We start from the raw sequence: 18387 nt of genomic DNA on the forward strand, positions 1-18387 counted from the left end.
CCTGAGATTCAGAGGCATTCCTGAAACTGTAGAAGACAAGGATCTGCACGTCTACCTCCTATGCCTTTTCAATTTTGTAGCCCAAACATCCCAGACATAGATTGGCGCCTGGACAGAGTGCATCGTTCGATTGCTCCAAAACCTCCTCCGGGGGCCAACCCGAGAGATGTGATTGTGCGTTTTCACTACTATGACAGCAAGGAAGCCCTGACTCTAGCATCTCATAATCAGTTCAGAGTTGAATTTAAAGGCTCCAAATCTTTAGCGATCTCTCACCCATTACCTTGGCAAGGAGGAGAACCCTCCGTCCATTAACTTTGCATTTACAGTCTCATAAGGTGGCTTATCGGTGGGGCTTCCCTTTTCGCCTATCCGCTTCCAAGGAAGGAATCCAATACTCCCTAAGTGATCTGCAAGAAAGTGACACCTTCCTGCGCAACTTGGGGCTTCCACCTCTTCCAGAAGAAGATTCCCCACCTCTCCCAGCTACACCCAAGCCTCTGCTGGCTCCGAGTCGCATCTGGACCTCAGTGCAGCAGAAACTGTCCAAATCCAACTATACACCCCAGAAACGTCATGCCTTCAGATTTCCGACCTGAACAGTCTCCTCCTGATTCACTCTGGATGCCCTATTTACCTTGACACCCGACCGCTGTTATGGGTAGTCAACACCCTTTAGTGGGTATATTTACCCCCTGGCCTGGGGGGTGGGTGGCTGAATTTACTTTACGCTGCCTCCGGTTTAACCAAGTTTTCTTCTCCCTTTCTCAACAGGTTGTGACGTTTTTGCCTGATAGAAATTATAGTATTATTGTATTGTGTGTGTGTATATGTATGTGTATATATATAATCTATGTGTAATTTTTTTTTTCCCGCACAACCGAGGTGTCCTGATATAACTGAGGGCAACCTGTTTCTTTTTTCTCGGAGAGAGACCGGGATCCCCTGGTCCCTGTTTCTCTTTTTAGTTTTTTGGAGATATACATATCTCCACTCTAGACCCATGGCTTAGACCTGGGCTTCCTGGTGGCGTCTAGCCATCCAGGTTTATATTGGCTGGTCATTAAACCCCGACCCCTTATTTTGCCCTCGTTTTTTTTCCCTTTTTCTTTTTCCTTTTTATTGTATATTTTTTCCCCTTTTTGTGGTATATTAGGATTTTTCCTTTATTTTCCGCTGGTTCTGGTTACTTTTGGGACAGATTTTCTTAAACAGTCGAACTGTCATGCATATTGCTCTGTTATGTAATATATATTTGTTTTGGGTTCTCTGCTATGTCCCACTTGTTACACATGTGATGTTTTCTGTCATGCTCTGGTTCCTGATTGACTTGCTATGGCGTTAAAATTCCTAACTTATAACGTTAAAGGTTTAAACTCCATTCAGAAAAGATGGTTAGCTTTGAAGGAGTTTAAAGCTTCCAAAGCGGACGTGATATTGGTCCAAGAGACCCACTTCCTTGCTGGAGGCTCTCAAGTTTGCTAGCAAACATTTCCCAACCTCATTTCTAGCATCTGACCCATCGGGCAAGGCGGTTGTAGCTACACTGAATAATCGGCATTGCCCGTTAAAGGTCAATTCGTCCCATTTAGACCCCCACGGAAGGTTTATCATCTTTACTCGATCCCTCACCATAGTTAATATCTATGCTCCTAACACAGGTCAGCTCAGCTTCTTGTCCTCTGTCTTTGACACAATGGACTGATTTGCCCAACCTTTTATGGTCATAGTGAGAAAAAACGAGAACAAAAGTTTTAGGGACTTTAAGGAAGCCAAAACCTGGTAAGATCATGTATTTCCATCCCTTGGGACTTTAAATGAAATCATGACCTGGTAAGGTCATGCATTTCCATCCCTTATTTGAATCAAAAGAAGAGAGCACAGAGGATGGGACTTTATATGAAGAACATGGTTTCAAATGGGTAAATAGGTGAACACTGGGAATTTATTTGGATAAAATATACAAACAAAATTGATATCAGGAAAAGAAATAAACGTGATACTCACAATAAACATGATAATAGCGTAAAATCCTACAGTGTAACCATTGCCAATAAACACAATGATAACATGCAGTCGCACAATATAATCATTACCATAAATAAACAATATATATGGATAAGATCATTAATCAAATTTGTAATAAATTCCTAGAGTCACCAGAAAATGGGGTTAATTACAGTAATACTAAAGATAGTATCTGCAGGACCTAAGGCCTCACTAAACCTGTACAGATTGAGGTTACATGATATTAAATAATTGGAGAAGATGTATAAAGGTTGAGGTACTCGGCATCGGATAGCTCAATCTGTACAGGTCTAGTGAGGCCTTAGGTCCTGTAGATACTATCTTTAGTATTACTGTAATTAACCCCATTTTCTGGTGACTCTTGGAATTTATTACAAATTTGATTAATGATCTTATCCATATTTATTGTTTATGGTAATGATGATATTGTGTGACTGCATGTTCTCATTGTGTTTATTGGCAATGGTTAAACTGTAGGATTTTACGCTATTATCATGTTAATTGTGAGTATCATGTTTATTGCGTTTCCTGATATCAATTTTGTTTGTATATTTTATCCAAATAAATTCCCTGTGTTCACCTGTTTACCCATTTGCAACCATGTTCTTCATATAAAGTCCCATCCTCTGTGCTCTCTTCTTTTATGGTCATAGGAGGAGACTTTAATATGACGATGTAGTCAGACAGAGATAGATATACTCTCTTTCCCTCAGCCTCTAAATCATTCTGTAAGCTGATCAGATCTAGATGCTTGTTAGATATTTGGAGGTTAAAACATCCTACTCAAACAATACACATTTTTCTCACATCCTCACAAACTCTATTCCAGGTTGGATCATTTCTTTATCTCCTCACCCCTCTTAACATTGGCGGTCTCTTCTGAAATCAACCCTATTACATGGTCCGATCACTCTTCAGTTCAACTAGACATCTTTCATCTACCTTTCCTAGGGCTTGTCACTGGAGACTGAAACATTCCTTCACTCTCCAGAAACTAAAAGCCTTTTAACTAATGGCCTAACGGAATACTTCCAAGTTAACACTGAAACGGCCTATAAGAAATAAGATATTACTCTTTTGGTATAAAACGCCCGAAATTATGCACAAATATGACCCCAAGACCCCTAAGGTGTGTTGTAGATACCAGGGAGACACAGGTTCCCATTTCCACATTTTCTGGCACTGACCATTGTTTCGCCCATTCTGGCTTATAATACAGTCCTTCATCCAGGACTTGTTTGAGATTTCCCTTCCATTAGACCCTCTGTATTTTTTATTAGGGCTGCCGATTCCCGGGCTCTCTAAACATGCTCAGAAACTCGCCACCTTTATTTTAATAGCAGCTAAAAGAGCCATCCCTATATGGTGGCTCTCCCGAACTTGCCCCGCTCTCTCCCAAGTTTTGCAGAACCTAGAATACATTGGCTGTATGGAGCGGCTTACGCCAATAGTCCATGACACTATGCCTCAGTTCTCTAAGGTTTGGGATCTGTGGAGTCGCTCTAAACTTAATACTGATGCTTAATACTGGTTCCTACTCTGTGCCCCCTTAAGAAGAGTTCAATGCTTAAATTAACTGACCTATCAGTTCCATGACCTCCTACAGGAGAGAAATTTCCATACCCTCTGCCTCCTGCTATATAAACATATGGTTATAGTGATCTGTGATCTGTACCATAAATAACTGTTATTTTGATGGCATACTAATTGTGCTGGAGTATCCTTATCCCTCCCTCCCTCTTCCCTCCCTCCCTTCCCTTCTTCTTCTTCCCCTTCCCTTACATTCCCCCCCCCTGTTTTTGATATGCTATTATTGTTTCCATGCACACTTATATGAGTGTAAGATACTGCAACCTTGTTATCTTTATGCTTTCAATAAAAAAAACAATTAAACAAAAAAAAAATAGTGGAATGGTGCCAAACTCTGGTAATTAAAAATCAATATAGACGACACTTAAAAAGTTCTCCTGGTTACCAGTAATTCCCATTTAGGCAGTCGGCAAGTTTTTTTCTCACATACAGCATAAGCATACCTACAATTACACCGAAACACATTCTGCTATGCCTCTTGTGTATCGGGATACCACATGTGAGATTTTTTCACAGCCTATGATGCATAGAAGGGCCCAAAATCCACAGTACCTTCAGGCATTCCAGGGGCATAATTTACACGTATAATTTCCTGACTACCGATCACAATTTTTGGAGGCCCTGGAGCACCAGGACAGTGGAAGCACCCACAAACTGATCCTATTTTGGAAAGAAATAGTGAGTGTTTTAAAAATTTCATTTTTTGACACAAGTTTTTGGTAAATTTTAAAAAAAGATAATGAAAATGTAATTTATCACATAAAGCTGTCATTTGATACGTTTTTTTCTAACTCCTAGCATAGGCAACTAAAGTTGCGAACAGACCGCCAAGCTCTACACCTTGCATAAATAACCAAAACACGGTAACTGTGTGAGCCACGCTGTGCTTTGTGAATGGTTCCACAGTCTTCTGGGACCTGTCATGTTTCCCAGAATGCTGGGGGGGGGGGGGACTGAACTTCTGTTCAGGTGGGAGCGTGTACCTGTCAAAACAAGGTACCCGCTCCCCCAAAAACTTCCAATGATTAAAGAGGATGGGGATGCAAAGAAGCGGAACGTCCACTTTTGGGTGAAGTTCTTCTTTAAGGTTAAAGAGCTAACAGACATAAAAAGAGCATTCAATCAATTTTGTTAGTTATGCTCAGATTAGAAAATAATTGTGTAAGTGCCCTCACCAATGTTCCCTAGCTAAGTCTGCTTGAGGAAAGGGTCAATAGACTTCGATGTTTTTTTAAACTGCTACTGTGTTTTCACTGTGTAAAACAGGTATTTGAGCATTTCTCCTTCTCTATGCACATATTTGCATATTCCCAAAATAGCAATATAAATATATGTACAAAATCTTATGTGGGAAGAAATGTTGAATGTCCAGATCATGCATTTACAGTCAGCCACCTAATGTTTGTAGGCACCTGATGTGTCAGAGTCAGATGTCAAAGTCAGGCATCAGAGTAAAGTATCAGTCAGACTTGGTAAAAGATTCTTAAACATATATACAAATGTAAAAATCTATACAGTTTATATTACATTAGGAAGACACATTTTAAATTGTATAGTTCCATAATATACTTTTAGACATACCTAAAAGGTCAGTTTTAACTTAAAGAGATTGTAAAGGCAGAAGGTTTTTCTTTTTTTTATCTTAATGCACTTTATGTATTAAGATAAAAAGCCTTTTGTGTGCAACAGTCCCTCTAATACTTACCTGAGCCCCCTCTATATCCAGCAATGTTGAAGTGTTTTGGACTCCCCTCCTCATTGACCGAGACAGCAGCACAGCACCATTGGCTCCTGCTACTGTCAATCAAAGCCAATGAGGAGAGAAAGGGGGCACGTTGAGTTGAAGCTCAGCTCGGGTGCCCCATAGGAAGCTGCTTGCTGTGGGAGGCACTGAAGAGGAGGGAGGGACCAGGAGCCCTGGCAAGGGACCCAAAAAGAGGAGGATCAGGGTTGCCCAGTGCAAATGCACTGCACATTGCAGGTAAGTATAACATGTTTGTTATTTTTAACTAACAAAAAAAACAAGACTTTATTATCACTTTAAGAATATTAAATGGATAAAAAAAGTCAGTAATATTCTGTCCCTTTACTTTTTAGAGTGCACTTATTAGCTGTGTCAATAGGAATGAAAGTAAGTATGCTTTTCTTTCAATATGTTACTAAATGTATATAAATATATATATATATACTTTGTTTGCAGAAAACGTTTAAACAAATATATACATCCAAAGAAGCACAATCACAGAACAGAATAACAAGATGGGGGAGGGGAAATTGCTGTATAGTCCAACTCCAGCTAAAACTTTATTTGTGTGGAAAGACTGGATAAGGGTTAGAATCTCTGTCAGATTTAAATGTTTCTGTTCTAGAGGTTTTAAAATGCTGTTTGGTTAACTGTTGAGGATTTGTATTCTTTTGAGTTCCTGTTGGAGAGAGTTCTTCTAATTTCCTATTTCTTCTGAAAGTAATAAAGAAGGGGAAAAAAGCTCATTAATGCAGACTGAGGTCCTAAACCTTTCTCATGATGCTAGAAAAAGAGTTTTCTTTCCCCTAGATCAGTAAGCAACCTTGGCCATCTAGCTGTGGCGAAACTACAATTCCCATCTTGCCTCTGCCTCTAGGAGTCATGCCTTTGATTGTCAGGGTCTTCTCCTCCACCCCCCTTCCCCCACTTTCCCGGGTGAGGCCCAGTTTCCAGCCTAGGGACTTTTTGGGACACACGGCCCCTTTTTTCCAACCTCTGGTTTTTGTATTGGAAGTATCTGGTGGTTAGGCCTGGGAGGAGGGTGGTCCTGGGACTAATTTAGGCCAGCTAGGATCGGTCCAGTCACCCCACTCGAAAATTTAGCCCGCGGCCTTGCGGCCCACTGGCCGGGATCCGTGTAAGGTCGGTCCAGTCCCCCCTGCGGGCCGTACGTGTGCTTGCGGCGGGTGGCCAAAATTGTTTGCTGCCTAACGGCTCGTCAGTCCGGTCCCCCTGTGGGCTGTGCCCGTGGGCTGCGCAAAAATTTAGGCTGCAGCTTTGCAGCCTGTCGGCCAAGTGTCCATCCAGGGCTCAAGGTAGGTCCGGTCCCCCTGCTAGCCGCATGCTTGCGATGGGCATCCAAAAATGTAGCCTGCGGCCTACTAGGCCTCATAGCAAACCCCCTTTCCTGAGGGTTGGTGCTGTGGGGGTCTGTGTCCCCTGCGAGGGGCTCCGGTCTGTGTCCCCTGCGAGGGGCTCCGGTCTGTGTCCCCTGCGAGGGGCTCCGGTCTGTGTCCCCTGCGAGGGGCTCCGGTCTGTGTCCCCTGCGAGGGGCTCCGGTCTGTGTCCCCTGCGAGGGGCTCCGGTCTGTGTCCCCTGCGAGGGCCCCCGGTCTGTGTCCCCTGCGAGGGCCCCCGGTCTGTGTCCCCTGCGAGGGCCCCCGGTCTGTGTCCCCTGTGAGGGATTTTGGTCTGTGGGGGCCTGGGTCCGTGTCCCCTGTGCAAGGCCTCGGGGGTGCCCCTGTGCAAGGCCTCGGGGGTGCCCCTGTGCAAGGCCTCGGGGGTGCCCCTGTGCAAGGCCTCGGGGGTGCCCCTGTGCAAGGGCTCAGTTGACACCCTCTATGTGGACCTTGGAGGGGGGTCCCGGTGGGTGGGACCCCCAACCCCCCACCCCCTCGACTTTTTGGTGTAGCGCTTAGGCAGATAGCCTAGTATAGGGCACTCCTGCCCTCCCCTACCTCCCCTGTTGAACAGTCCTATCTGACTAGTGCCGCACGGAGGTGGCCACATTGCAGGCTGTTGGCCATGCTCTCTATCCTGTAGGCAGTGAGGATGATAGCAGAAGGGCTAAAAAGGGCACTGGTTGTCGGTCTTGCATCTGTGTGGGAAACTTTCAAGATGGGGATGCAGCGCGGGGGGGGGGGAGGGGGTCGGTACCCTCTTGAATAAACCGTCTTCCGCGGTGAAAGCATTCACTTCTCTCTCTTATTTTGACAAATTAGTCCATGAAGACTGGGAGTGTCCAAAGTGCCTTTTGCATTTCCAGAAACACTGGTTGTAAAGTACCCCTTTGGGGAGTCCCCCCTTCAGAAGGGAACTGTTACACCAGTAGTGAACCCCTCTGTCTCTAGGCTGCTAGAGGCAAACATGGCTCTAATAGAGGAATCTCTGGCTTCTAAGGGCCCAGCTGGCATACTTGGAGGGGGAACAGAATTACTCTGCCTTTGCTGCTTGGGGATCTATTGGGTAGGCGCTAAAGTTTGTCCGCTATGCCTCTTGGCCGCAGTTCCCCTGGTTGCTGAGTCTGTTGCCTCAATGGTGCTTAGACATGTATTTTGGGGGGTTACTCTGAATGACTTCATATTGCATCTTGAGTTTGTCCAGTAATAAGATAGTTTTCCATGTATTCCTCTGAACAGTTTGTTGCTTCCAGTGGTCGTCTGTCGCCAGACTGCTTGCTGTCCCCTGCGGGGGGCTGTGCAAGCCCCGTTGCTGCAGAGTGTCATTGTCCCAGTTCCCGTGCTGAGAACAGTGTCAGGGGTTTTATTCAAACCTGTGCACAGTCTAAAAGATGGAGGGCGGGGTACATCTAATTCTGGACCTCAAGGCCCTGACCTGCCTTGTGTGGATACAGAAGTTCAGGATGGAGTCCGTTCACGCAGTGGTGGCACTCCATCATGGGGTGTTTCTGACTTCTACGACATCACAAATGCTTAAGCATTCTGTTATGTGCCCGTCCTGAGCACTTCCTCAATTTTTGCTGTGGTTGCGGTGCATTATCGGTGTGTGGTGTGGTCCTTTTGGTCTGGCCACCACTTCTCGGGTGTTCACAAGGTGTTGGCCCTGGATCTGGCAGGGTTATGTCAGTGGGAGTTGATGGTCCTGGGTTGCATGGGCGATCTTCTGTGCCAAAATCTCGATGACCCCGAGGAGCAACGTAGTTTCTTTACAGACTTTCTCTGATTTCAGTTGGCGTCTATACTATCGGAAGTCTGTTTTGGTCCGGCCAGAAGGTTGATTTATCTGAGCCTGACCGGGCTTCAGCTGTGGCCAGCCTGTTTCTTCCCCTGGAAAGACTTCAGAAGTGGCATGCGGCGTTTGTTTCATTTACTATCCGGCAGGTGGGTTCCTCTGCGGATCCACATGTGGATGTCGGGTCTGATGGTATCTACTCTCTTTTTGAGGAAAGGTCATTTGCACAGTTCCATGTAGGCTCTCTTCGGGGAGATCCTGGCATAATGGGTAAAGTACCCAAGGTCTCTGAACAATCGGATTTGGCTGAGTCAGGAAACCAGAGGCTTCCTAGTCTGGGGGCTTCATTCTCTGGTTCTTCAGTGGGGAAGATGCTTTCTCCTCTTGTATTGAACAGGGTGACCACCAATACCAATCTGGGGTCGGTGGGATCCGACTACCGTGTAATATCCCAGAACTTCAATTGATCAGAGTAGGTCTGGATCATGGACGGCTCGACTTCGGGGGCTCCCAGTACAGATCCAGTCAGACAAGGCCACAGCAATGACTTATGTCCCTCACCAGGGTGGGCCAAAAAGGCTATCCTCCAGTGGGTAGAATGTCTAGTTCTGGCCCTTTCTGACGAATGCATTCCAGGAGTGGAATGCTGCCAGATGGATACCTTAGTTGGCTATGGTTGGGTCATGGGGTGGGTCTTTCTCTGGGCCGAGTTTCATCAGATTTGTCCTAGTTCCCTCTCCTACTTGCCGGCTGAACCCATTTTGGCTAACCGCCCTGCAGGAGCAAGATGACATCCCTACGGAATTGCAACACTATTTTACACGGAGGGGACTCCGCTACACACGACATAGTGTGGGACACATTTAAGCTTTACACCCGCTCCCTGCTCACCACGCGTATTAACAGACTTAAGCGGTCGTCAAAACTTGTCCAACAGGCTACAGACCACTTACAAAGACTGGAGGAGAAGTTTCACCGAGACCCCTCGCCTGACACAGCTACTAATCTTAAGCTTCGGGTACGACAGGTCTCCCAACTGCATACGGAAAAGGCCAAGCAGGGCATCATTTTCTGTAGGCAAAGGATATTTGAGTATGGAGAAAGATCGGGCAAACTACTTGCTTATCTCGCCCACTTGGATTCCCGTCCCTCAGTCGTGGTATCACTGATAGACACCCAGGGGAATGGTATCACTGATCCACAACAGGTGGCGGAGGAATTTGCGAGATTTTATCGAGCACTCTACACCACCCGGGTCACTCATACTCCCCAAGACACCAGAGACTACCTAGCGAGAATTACATTTCCCAAACTGACAGACGCCCAACGTGACCCTTTAGAGGCCCCCATTACTGAGGAGGATATTTCCGAGGCTATCTCCTCTCTGGCCACTTCTAAAGCACCAGGGCTGGACGGTCTACCCCGCTTGAATTTTATGCCACCTACTCTGAAATTTTGACCCCCTAAACTCCATAACCTATATGAATCCATATTTGACATGGGAATCCTACCCCCCTCCATGAGAGAAGCACAAATAGTAGTAATTCCCAAGCCCGGGAAGGACCCAAACTATCCGGAATCGTATAGACCTATCTCCCTACTACAGGTCGACATTAAAATACTGGCCAAGATTCTTGCCTCCCGCCTTAATCGGGACATCCTTTCAATGATCCACCCTGACCACACTGGCTTTATGCCAGGGAAAAACACCGCCATGAATATCCGCCGCTTACTTATGAACATCCAGGGATCCCATGATGAAGTCGGCTCGCGGGTCCTGGTGGCCTTAGATGCTGCCAAGGCCTTCGACTCCGTGGAGTGGGACTACCTGTGGGAGTGCCTCTCGGGATTTGGACTTGGCCCCAACTTTATTCGATGGGTCCAACTCCTGTATCAATCCCCAGGGGTCAAGGTGTTTGTAAACGGTTGGCTCTCTGATCAGTTCCCGCAGGAGAGAGGGACTCAACAAGGTTGCCCCCTTTCTCCCATGCTGTATGTGTTGGCTGTGGAACCACTGGCTATTATGGTTCATGCAGACACCAGAATTCATGGTCTTAGGATAGGGAATCTGGAAGAAAAGATCCGGGATGTATGCTGAAGATTTGTCCTAGTTTCTTTTAGAAGGCTCAGTTTTTCCTACCTCTATTTACAGAGGGATGAGCAGGAATAGGCCTTGAGTACCATAGAGGTCCAGGTGTCGGCCTGGGCAGTCTTCTTCAGCATCTCCTGGTCTCGCACTCCCTGGCATGTGCCTTTTTGTGCTAAGGTTTAGACGTCTGTTTCCACCGTGGTGTTTTCTTCCACCGCCGTGGGATCTGAACTTGGTGTTTTCGGTTCTCCAAAAGCCTCTCTATCTTTCTCTGAAAATTTTCGGGAGGTCCTACAGCTTACTCTGTCTTGGGAAGGTGAACTCATGGTGGCTATCACCTCTACTCGCAGGTTGTCGTGAATGGTGGAGTTATCTTACCCAGGTTAAAGTGGTGCTTCGTCCTTTTTTTTACATAGTTCCATTCTTGGATTTTCATGTGAATAAGGACATTGGGTTGGCTTCTTGTGTCCCTGGTCAGCACATCCCAAGGAATTGGCTTTATCTAGCCGGGATGTGTTTTGAGGGATTCGGATGTATTTGCCAGCCACTGAGTCTGTTGGTCTGGATGGATCGGACATATGATGTCTCTGGGCTATCCTGCCAGAGATCAGTTTCTTCCTTTCCCGGTTATGGCGTATTTGTCTCAGGCAATTAGTGCTTCTTGGGCCTTTGTCATCCGGCAGCCGTGGTCGTTGGTGTACATTTTCACAAGTAATACGAAGTGGGTGGTTTGGAATCTGCGAATGCCTCTTTTGGGCACAAGTTTTTATGCAGGTCATTGTTTAGGGGGTCTATTTCCTCTTGAAGGGGTATCATTCAGGTTGTGTTCCAGCTTGTCCTGGGTGAAGTTATTGTTACCTGGTTGGCTCTTGTATTAGCCTTGAGAATTTTCATTTTTCCACCCCTCATGTTGGCACTGCATTGGGACATCCCTATCGTTATGAAGATAGAAGACTGGGAAAAACAGGGGAATATTGCCTCTGGCAATAACCCCTCAGCCTGCTTCCTGCAGCTCAGTTTTTTTCTGCCTAGTGAAGAATGACCTAGGCTCCCTGCGGGACCATCGGTCCTAAGGTTTTTTTTCCGGATTTTTGCCTTTTGCACAAGATTTTAAGATCCTTGATTTCCTATCAACAGCCGGCTGGGTGACAGGCTGGTTAATAAAGATCCTTGTAGTCTCCCCAGCCTGGCCATCAAGCATGTGCAGACCCTAGCTACGCGCTGGGTCAGCCACGACATGCCCCTCAGGCTCCAGGGGTGGCCGGTGAGCTACATGCTCCGGGGCACACATAAGACAGGACTACGGATGTCTTTGTCACAGTGTGCCATGGCCCGCAGGCACCCTGTACTGCTCGGTGTGGGTCTGTGATGGGATGCCTCCAGCTCGTCCAGACGGTAAGTACAGCTCTCCCGGTCTCAGCAGGACAGAGCAGCTGGGCATTCCCTGGGAGGTCGATTAGGGGGTCCCTCTTCTCCCTTTCTCTCTCCCTGTCCCCCCCTCCCCCCCTCCCACCATCCCACCATGTGGGGGATGCTGTTTGACTGGGCTGTAGTGCGGTGTGTGTACCTGGGCCAGGCATCCTCCAGGAGGCTCTGATCCTTGATTGGGGGCTGCACTGGCTGTCTGTTCCTGTGCTATCATCTGTCTTTCCGGTGTCTGTGGGCTCTGCATATGCTGCTGCCATAGCGTTGACTGCCGCCATTTTCTGTGTACTTTCTGTGTATAGCATAATCTGCCATTTTCCTCTGTGAGAAGCATGGTCGGCAGCCATTTTCTCGGAGTTCAGCAGCCATTTTCCCTGTGCTTTTTTCTATACATGAACGGCCGGTGGCCATTTTCTTGTAGCCTCAGCACAAGTTTTCTCCCCAGCACTGGTTCCTTTACCTCAGAACAGTGTGTTTTTTGTTCCTGGACACTTGTGAGCTGACAAAGCGATCAGCAGGAGCACGGCGCAGCACTTGGTCGGGGTGGTGAGTCCTGTGGTGGGGCCCCTCAGTCTGTTAGCAGCTAGGAGGGTTGAATTAAGCACCTTGTCCGAAGTCCCCAAGGGTGGCAGACAGGGCAGGTCAGCATGGCGTCAGAAGCTGGCGTTTCTTCCCCAGACCTCCCTGCAATTGCAACTGTCAAGCCTGAAATTAGTGCAGTGCCTTTGGATGCTTTGCCGGCGGGCCTTGAAGCGTTCGTTGCCAGGGGGGAGGCAGTGTGAGGGTGCAAGGGGGTAAAAAAACGGTCCCTGCCCCCCTGTCCTCCGAAGAGAGCTCTGATTGAGACTCATGCCCCGCAGTGACTGGTGGCTCCTGTTCTGATGTGTCAGAGGACGCTGACCAGGACTGATCAGACAGTGAGGATGATTCCGTGTCCGGGTCCACGCAGGAAAAAGCGCTAGTTGGAGCACTTATCACTGCTGTGCGTGATGCCCTGAAAATACAGGATGCGGCAGGATCCTCTGCTGAGGTGGCGGTCCCCTTTGGATCCTGTAAGCCAGTCCGTACACCTAAGGTGTTTCCGTGTCTGACTTATTTTGATAAATTCATATACAAAGAATGGGGGAGCCTGCAACTGACCTTTTCGGTCCCAAAAAGAATTGCGGTGTGTTACCCCTTTGAGGAGAACCTCCTTTAAAAAATGGTCGGCGCCCCCGGTCGTGGACCCCCCCCCCACTATCCAGGTTAAACAAAGTAACCACAATCCCGGTAGGGGCCCCTGCATTTAAGGACCCTACCGATAGGCCCGGTCCATGTTTACAGTAGTGGGGTCAGCGCTATGAATGGTACTGGCCACGGCATTAGTGTCGCAGACCCTTACTGAGTGAGCAAAACTATTGCACCGTGAATTGGAGCAGCAGCAATCTCCAAGTCTGCGTGGAACTAGCAGACCAGTTGGTGCATGGCCTTAAGTATGTCAGTGATGCGGCCCTGGATACACTTTCCCTGCTCTCCAGAGCATCAGTATCACCAGTGATGCTATGGTGCCTGATTTGGCTGAAATGCTGGTCTGCAGACCAGGCATCTAAAAAAGCCTTGACTGATTTGTCCTTCCTTGGTTAGAGGCTATTTGGAGCTTCGCTGGATGACATTATTAAGAATATCACCGGTGGAAAGAGCACGTTGCTCCCACAGTCCAGGAAGGGTAAGGAGCTACGCCGCAGGCAAGGGCCCTCCTTTTCCGCTCAAGAGGCTTTTTTGCCCACCCAGGACTTCAGGTAAGTGCTCACAGCCCAACGGGGTGACTGCTGAGGGACAAGAGTCCCTGTCCTCGCAAGCCCAGCAAGCCTGCGAGCAAAAGTACTACCACATGAAGGTTTGCCCCCTCACGACACACGGGTTGGGGGTTTCCTTTCGGGAGTTTGTAGCTTGGTGGGCCTCTCAGCTGTCTGACCAATGGGTCTGCGGACTGATTTAATCAGGCTACAAGAGTTTCTCTCTTGGCCACCAAACTGATTTTTTCCCTCCAGCATACCTTTACTCCGGGCTCGCCGGGAGGCCCTGTTGGGAGCAGTAAGGGACCTGCTCAGCCGCGGGGTGATAATGCCTGTTCCAGAACCGGAAAGGTTTCAGGGATTCTACTCCAATCTGTAGTCCCCAAAAAGGAAGGGGTACATCCAATCTTGAACCTAAAAGCCCTCAATTGCTTTGTGAAAGTACAGAGGTTCAGAATGGAATTCATTCGCTCTGTAGTCACTGCACTCCATCAAGGGGACTCCCTGGCGTCTCTGGATATCCAGGACACGTATTTGCACATACCGATATGCCTCAGGCATCAGAGGTTTCTCCAATTTGCAGTAGGGGAAGACCACTACCAGTTTGTGGCTCTCCCCTTTGGCCTGGCTTCAGCACCCCATGTCTTTCCCGAAGTATTGGCTCCAATTTTGGAGTTGTTGCGACAACGTGGGATTGCAATTGTGGGTTACCTAGACAATCTCTTTCTGAGAGCAGCTTCCGCCTCAGAATTAAAGCAGGATGTGGCAATCACCATGCAAACTCTACAGGCATTTGGGTGAGCGTCAAACTTCAAAAAGTTGGTACTAGTGCCTGGAGTACCTAGGCTTACTGCTGGACTCTGTGGAAGCGAGTGTTTGTCCCTTCAAACAAACTGCAGACTCTCAGAGCCGCTGTGAAGCTGTTGAAGAACCGCAGGTGGTCGTCGCTGCGTTTCTTCATGCGAGTTCTGGGCCTCATGGTAGCCTTCTTTGAGGCGGTACCATACGCCCAATTTCACACCAGAGTCTTGCAGTAGGAGATATATTCCAAATGGGACAAATCTCCATTATCCCTGGATCGGCAGATTCAGGAGAGCCAGTTAGTCAGGGATTCTTTTCTCTGGTGGCTGAGATCTCCGGCTCTTAGGGCCGGGAAATTGTTCCTTCCTCTTCATTGGACGGGGATCACAATGGAGGCCAGCCTGACTGGCTGGGGTGAAGTACTGGGAGTAGAATTGACCCAGGGCCTCTGATCGAGGGAGGAATCCCAGTTACCAGTCAATGTGCTTGAGCTTCGAGCGATCAGGCTATGCCTCTCCACATGGTCGATGAGACCACGAGGGTGCCGGATCAGAATCCAGTCAGCCATCAAGGAGGAACAAGAAGCTCGGCTGCAGCACAGGAGGTCACTCACATCCTTCAGTGGGCAGAGCGACACGTACCGGCCCTGTCGGCCATATACATCCCGGGAGTAGAAAACTGGCATGCAGACTATCTAAGTTGCCAGATGCTGGACCCAGGAGAATGGTCGCTGCATCAGGAGTTGTTTAGGCTTCTTTGCCTGTGGTGGGGCACGCCAGATGTGGATCTTCTGGCCTCTCAGCTCAATCGAAAGGTGCAGAGGTTTGTGTCCAGGACAAGAGATCCTTGGGCGGTGGCTCCATGGGAGCAGTACCGGCTGATCCGCTGAAACTGTTACCAGGTCTGTTCTGCAGAGTGGAGGCTGAGGGGATTCCAGTAATACTGATTGCCCCAGATTGGCTTCTGCAACCTTGGTACACCGAAATGGTACGCCTGGTGGCAGATACTCCTTGGTTGCCGATGCGAGAAGACCTCCTATCGCAAGGTCAAATACTCCATCCTGCTTTACCGTCACTGGTTTTAACGGCATGGCTGTTGAAAGCCAGGTGTTAAGGAACCGAGGTCTGTCGGACTTGGTAATTTCCACTATGCCGAGGGCACGTATATCTTCCGAGAAGAGGATTTTCCATTGTACGTGGAAGGCTTATATCTCCATGTCTGGGGAGATGGGGTGGTGTCCACGCACCTATTGTTTCCTGGATCCTGCTGTTCTTACAGAGTGGAGTAGAACAGAAGTTGGCCTTGAGCACCATCAATACACAGATATCAGCCTTGGCTGTTTTTTTTCCAACGACCCCTGGTGTCTCACTGATTGGTTCGCACCTTTGTGCAAGGGGTTCGGCATGTAGTTCTTCCATGGGATATGAACCTGGTGCTATCGGCACTTCAAAAACCGCCGTTTGAGAACATCAGGGAAATTCCCTTGTTGACTCTTTCTAGTGGTTATTACATCTGCTAGGAGGGTTTCTGAGCTGGTGGCCTTGTCTTGAAATTCGCCCTATCTGGTTATCCACAGGGATAAGGTGGTGTTGCGTCCGCAACCTTCTTTTCTGCCAAAGGTGGTTTCGGCCTTCCATCTCAATGAAGACCTTGTGTTACCATCTCTGTGTCCTAAACCGACACATCCTAAAGAGGTGGCCCTCCATTTCCCTGACGTGGTCCGGGCTCTAAAGGTACATCTGTCTGCCACGGCTCCCTTCCGGAAGTCAGATTCTCTGTCAGTTTTGGTAGCTGGTCCGAAAAAAGGGCTGGCGGTCTCGTCGACCACCATTTCCAGGTGGATCAGGTCATGGTCCAGGCTTATGCCTTGAAGGGGCAGATGCCCCCCTTTCCTGTCACTGCCTATTCCACCAGGGCAATTGGGACCTCTTGGGCTTTCCGACATCAAGCGTCAGTCTCCCAGGTGTGTAAGGCGGCGACTTGGTCATCCGTTCACACTTTCACAAAGTTGTACAAAGTTGATGCAAGCGCATCTTCTGATGCCTGCTTCGGCCGCAAAGTTTTGCGGGCTGCCGTGTAATCGTTGCAATTTACACTCTTTCTTCTTGTTAGAGAACGTTACATTTTGATTGTCAGTGCATTCTGATGCCAATGTTGGCCTCAAGTTCTGATGCGGTTGGTTCAGATGGTGATTCCTCCGTTGGGGAGCACCTCTGATTGTGGGTGAAGTTTATGTTGCTGTTCCCACTCCTCGTTATGACACTGCTTGGGGACGTCCCTATGGTCAAGATTAATGGAGCTGTGTCCGTCAATGAACGAAAGCGTAAATAGGATTTTTTTGCTCACCATAAAATCTTTTTCTCTGAAGTTCATTGACGGACACAGCACCCACTCCTTCTATTATTTTTACGTTATACTGATTGTTGACGTACAGAGCTGCAGAAAGCAGGCTAAGGGGTTATTGCCAGAGGGACCGCCCCCTGGGCGGAACTGTACAGTTCTGTTGTTTTTCACATGTATTACATGTTCTGCCTAGTCCTTTCCTGAAGGTGTCGTAATTGCCCTACGGTCAAGATAATGGAGCTGTGTCTGTCAATGAACTTCAGAGAAAAGGATTTTATGGTGAATACAAAAATTCTATTTTTTTACTTACCGTGATATCCGTTTCCCTGAGTTCATTGACAGACACAGCACCCACCTCTCTGTGGAGTTTTTTTGTTACTTCTTTTACTGCTTGCTAATAAACTGAATACCTAGAGCAGGGAGGGGGTTATATACTGACTGTGGACGGCCCATGGGAGTGGCCAAGTGTGTGTTTGTTTTTTTTGCTCTGCCTAGTCCTAATTCTGCGGAGGCGCTATAGCCCTATCGTTATGAAGATAGAAGGCTGTGTCTGCCAATGAACTCAGAGAAATGGATTTTGCGGTAAGTAAAAAATCCTATTTTGTCCTACATGTAGTTGGTGTTGAAAGCTGCTGCAGGGATACATCATTTTGATTTACTAAAAGGGAATGTGATGTGCACAAGGACTCAAAACGATGCACATTCCAATTCAGTATAGTTAAACACTCATATTCATGGTTCCAAGCTGTTGCCTTTGGTGTTGGGAATTATTTGTTTCCAACTTAGGGTAATGTACTTTGGCATCAGTAAGTAGCTGCTTTTATAATTTAACCCCTTTCTGCCGAGCGTACGCAGATATGCAGCCTCGGCTTTCGGGGGTTATACCGGGATGATGCTTGCAGCTGCAGGCATCATCCTGGTGCTGTTTTTTAGAGTGGGTGATCAGCTTTCCAGGTATAACACCGATGCGGCTAAAAGCCGCTCGATTGTTATCCCGGAAGAGTGGGAGGGGACCACCCACCTCTCTAACTGGGCCTCCCATCCCACACCGAGAGACCTGATCCTTGATCTGCCACTTCCGGCGGCTATAGACAGGCTGGCGCGAAGCCGGAAATGGCTTCGTTCCAGTCTCCCGAACGTAAACACAGAAGCAACGTCACCATGTCACTTCCTGTTTATTCGGCTGCCAATGGATGTTAAAAAATATACAGTATTCAGAATTGCCGTTTTTCGTTTTCAATCTGAATACTTTGAAGTACAAAGGAGGGATTAGAGGTCTTTTAGACCCCCGATCCCTCCATAAAGAGTACCTGTCAACACCTATTAATGTCACAAGGGATGTTTACATTCCTTGTGACAGCAATAAAAGTGATCACATTTATTTTTGTTTAAAACACAATT

General features: G+C 47.7%; 1 protein-coding gene across 8 annotated transcripts in view; it reads left to right on the plus strand.

Moving 5' to 3' along the window:
• Positions 1-18387, plus strand: part of RECK (reversion inducing cysteine rich protein with kazal motifs) — a 909451-nt gene that overhangs the window by 330985 nt on the left and 560079 nt on the right. For all 8 annotated transcript variants that reach the window (XM_077491985.1, XM_077491988.1, XM_077491986.1 and 5 more), the window contains exon 7: positions 5716-5749. In XM_077491985.1, coding sequence (XP_077348111.1) covers positions 5716-5749 — 34 coding nt within the window. The remainder of the gene's footprint in view (positions 1-5715; positions 5750-18387) is intronic.

This window comes from Lithobates pipiens, unplaced genomic scaffold (genome assembly GCF_037356315.1).
Source record: "Lithobates pipiens isolate NorthernLeopardFrog02 unplaced genomic scaffold, aLitPip1_a1.2 Scaffold_19, whole genome shotgun sequence".
NCBI lineage: Eukaryota > Metazoa > Chordata > Amphibia > Anura > Ranidae > Lithobates > Lithobates pipiens.